Source organism: Loa loa (genome assembly GCF_000183805.2).
Source record: "Loa loa unplaced genomic scaffold supercont3.968, whole genome shotgun sequence".
Classification (NCBI taxonomy): Eukaryota; Metazoa; Nematoda; class Chromadorea; order Rhabditida; family Onchocercidae; genus Loa; species Loa loa.
In genome coordinates this window covers 1-4,254 of record NW_018109148.1, presented here as the reverse complement: position 1 = coordinate 4,254, position 4,254 = coordinate 1, and the positions used below count along the sequence as shown (strand labels likewise).

The 4,254-nt window shown below is 36.1% G+C and overlaps 1 protein-coding gene across 1 annotated transcript; it reads left to right on the top strand.

Annotated features, from left to right (window-relative positions):
• Positions 1-3,436: 3,436 nt before the first annotated feature.
• On the top strand, positions 3,437-3,640 carry LOAG_11542 (hypothetical protein; the record flags this gene model as incomplete). The annotated part of the gene is made up of 1 exon (XM_003147060.1): positions 3,437-3,640. The coding sequence occupies one exon, from the start codon at positions 3,437-3,439 to the stop codon at positions 3,638-3,640; it is 204 nt and encodes a 67-aa protein (XP_003147108.1).
• Between the last annotated feature and the right edge of the window lie 614 nt (positions 3,641-4,254).

Here is a 4,254-nt window from a genome sequence, read left to right as displayed (position 1 = left end):
TCTGACAACTCTCTTTTAATGTAAATTCGACTATGCCTACAAAAACAAAAAGTTCCCCAACACATCATAGTTTTGAAATATCAGTTAATTCACCACCCATGAGAAATGCACGCCCAGATTCCAAATAAAATTCACATAAACTTCAAACACAGCAAACACAAGAGGAATTGAGTTAGCATATCATATGCAAGAATTGCCGCGGAATGTTTCACAAATGTCATAGTATCTGTCATAAAGCCAATTAAGGAGTTTGATACCGCGACTTATTTTATGTGAAGTAGATTTGCTTCATGATCATGAAATGAACGTAAACAGTAGTGGATTTACGAGGCCAACCAAAGTATTCTATAGTTCGAAAAGTCCATATATCACCCGTAGCGATCGTGAAGTTTCACTGCCTCGAGACGTTTATTGTACTACAAAAATGGATAGTTGTTCAATTTTTTTCCGATACGTGGAAATGAGAGGAAGGAGGAAATTTTCATGACGTCTGTTTATTGATATTGTTTTCTTACTTGTAGAAATTCAATAATGGTATAAACGATGTTGTTCCACGCTGCGCATCAAATACTTGTGTAGTAATTCAGTCATTGCTCGATTGTTTTCATACGAATATGTCACATCACGATCCAGTTACAGGGCTGGAACTTCCACATTTGTTTACCAGTCAAGAAATACTTTATTGCTAAACATTAATTAAAATCACATTTCTAGAAAATTAAGCCAAAGGTTTCAATAAATTAAATGGTTCCAATCTACCGCAAAATAATTATCGTTATTGCGTAAAAAACGATTATTATAGTAATGGTATGTTATGTGCCTGTGATAAACAACGTACATCAACATGAGATGTTCTGGACGAAAGTAAACAACGCAACAGTGTTCGCCCAGTGCATTGAGCATAAAGTGCTGTGTTTGCGCCTCTGAGTTTAATGAATGATGGTGTTGGCGTCCAGTGAAGTATAAATTAGCATCTTTACTGAAATTCCTGAGGTTATGATTGTCAAAATGTAAGACCTTGTGGATAGTTTTCAGACAGTAAGCGCTATATTTGATATCCAAAACATACTGGTTGAATTGGACATCGATGGGATTGATGGATAGCACGATAGAGCAGAATAACTTTTGGCCATCATCACCTTATGTGCTTTGGTTCACTTCATTTATTATAACCTATAAATGAAGAAGTGAAGCAAAGCAAATACAGTCATTTAATTTAGCAGAGCCTCTGACTGTTTTCAACCGTGGATAAAAAATTGCTGGTGAAATAATTAAAAAGTGGTGAGTCAGCGGTTCAGAAATAAACAATGATAACGAAAAGATTCTAACAACGATTTCTAACTCTGATTCTACGTGTGGTGCTTTCTTATATGTATGTGTACAAATTAAATGTATGAAGTTGTTGAAGGGATGAGTGGTTATCCAGAATTACACCGGAATTTATGTTTGCTTGTTGTAATTGTATTGTTTACACGCTATTTTCCTTCTTTTTCATGTAAAATTAGCCTTCTAACGTTTAAAACTGCTTCCAAAAGAAATATGCTAAAGTTTGTTCCCTGAAATTGTATCAAATTCATCTTCTTAGGCACTCTTGCTTATCGGAAAAGTTTAAGAGAAAGCAATTACTTGGTTGCCATATAAGGAGATAAAAAGCATATTTGTTGAGGCAAGGAGCTGAAACTGGAAGAAGACCATGAACGACAGACTGTCTCAATACCATTATATAATTGCGAAATCTTTTAGGTTTTCATTTTGTAATCTCTCTTAAGAGTTGGAAATTGAGCGCTTTAAAAAAAAGAAAAATTGATTTTTTGTTAAACTGATAGTACATAATGGTATTTTTGAAATTCTGATTTAAAGGTTTTTTGAAACGGAAATCTCTTGGAATTGTGCAATTTCAGGGTTGCTGGAACAAAATTCAAGTCGCAAAATACAATTAATTACTACTGATTCAGGAAATAGCACTGAGCATGAAGTCCTCTGAACATTGTTTTTATTTATTTATTTTGTTTTTTGAGGGGGAATACTCATTCTGAAGTTCAACCTCAAATAATTCACGGAACAAGTTCAAACAAATGGGGAAGAATGGCCGGTGTCACAAACATGTATGCTTCGAACATTACATGTTAGACAATTTTGTTCGGCAATCAAACTTTCACTCGAACTTTCTCCAAGCTCTACGAATACACAATATGGATTTTTACCCACAGCTTCGACAATTTCAAGAAATGAAAAGGGGCATGAAACCATGTCCCATGTATATCGATGGCGAAGTTGAGCGAAGTTTAGTTGGAGGAATTAGATTAATTACAACAAGGAATAATTAGTGACAGAGTAGTTTGACAGTCCGAGAGTTGAGGATCATTCGGCTCTTTTTCGGCAATTACCGATTTTTGAGAACAAATATTCCATTCACTTCCTTCATATCCATTTTGATGAAATATCAACATAAATTCGCTGATATCCCATTCATTCCAGAACACTTGAAGGAACAGAGTGGGTAAGGGGAAGATAATCTAGGATTCCGTGGGCAGTTCTGGATGGGAGCTGTGGTGCAGCACACTAGGAATGGGGTAGCATGCGGTGTATGATAACGCGGGATTTCTGGAAAGCTTATCAGAAAATGCATTGAAGAAAAATTCCAAGTGGTTTGGGTACTGTGCGGCGCCCCCATCCTCACCCCATAATGTCGAATTTATCGATTACCTACGTGCAAATTTGTAGGAGCTGTCGACAGAATCCCACGTGTTCTGTTAGCTAGTTGATGGGGCGTTCACTTTTGGAAGAGCGTTTTTTCCTCGCATGAATATCTACCAATGTGATGGGTTCCGCGGTGGAATGAATTCAACTCTCTAGAGTTTCCAACATCTATAGGGAAATTTAGTGGAATTATACCTAAGACTTGGAGATTTTACAGTTTTGCACACTTTTTGTTCAAATATTGAAGAAACGAGTCAATAAAAACATTGGAAATGGAAACATTTTAAAAAAGTCGGATAAAACTTTAGAAAGTAATATAGTGGCATACCGCTGCGGGTTTTGTCTTCAGTGGTAGTTGCAGCATCGTTCGCCACTTTATACTTTTATGGATGGCGTGAGAATTTAAGTTTCTGAAACGGTCAGATGAATTTTGGATTCTATTTGATGGAAGGATGCTTGTTTTTCTGGCTTTAAGGTATCTTACATGATGACCCTGAATGACCTACAACTGTGCGAATCCAGCTAAAACGGTCAGTATAAACGCAAAAGGAGTAGCAAAGATCATTTTATTGAAGATTTGTGGGAAATTAGGATTAAAATTTTTGAATAAATTGAGATGTTTCAAATTTTTTGAGACAGTGTTCAACAAAGTGCGCATGAATGATGGTTATTGCATGATCCTTATGTTTTTATTTTCCTTCCTTCAGGTTTCATTTATTGCAAGACGAAGTAAATTATGGGCAAGAAGGGGAAACGAACAAATCGGAAAGGAAAACAACGTAAACAGCACGCTAAACATTATCGAGCTGCACTCGATTACTTATTCGAGAACGAAACGTCAAGTGATGAAGAGATCTCTGCCTGTTCAGCCCGAGCTATAAACTGTTTCGCATGCCTCAACCCCAAACAGTCCTCTAGTACGTTTATTTTTAGTTGTTGACTGAAATAAAGCTGGCGATCACGCTGTAAATTATCACTTTTACATTGGCAGGGTATTAGAACTGTTAAATCCTTTTGTATATTGGCTACATGGAATCTAAGTTCCCAATTTGGCTTTTCATTATTCTATTAAATGAGATTAGCTTGTATTGTAAATCATTCAGTTTACGGCATTCATTCAGTAATTTGGTATTTGATTCGAATAATTTGATTTGGCTCAGTAGTAGTACTATACCAGCACTTTGGAAGACCCCAGGATCAGTGTTCATTATTGTTCCCTTTCGTTTTTCTTTTTCCATTGCTTTTTATTTCCATGTAAAAAACCATGCGTGTTGGAAATTATGGATATACTGCGAAAGACAAGGCCAACGATGGGAACTGTCCAACAAAGTTTCCAGCTTCTAAACGTTCTCGTGGATAACTATGATCCCCCAGTTAACGAAATCCATCGTGAAGGATTAGATATAATTTTGGTTGAAGGAATGCAATTCAAGGTGTTATTTTATCTTTCTTCATAAAAAAAGGATCTTCTTTTACAAGGAATGGAGGAGTGAAGAAGTTAGATTCACTTTTAATAATCCTTCATTTGCAGGAGTTCTTTGTTGAGCATTTTGC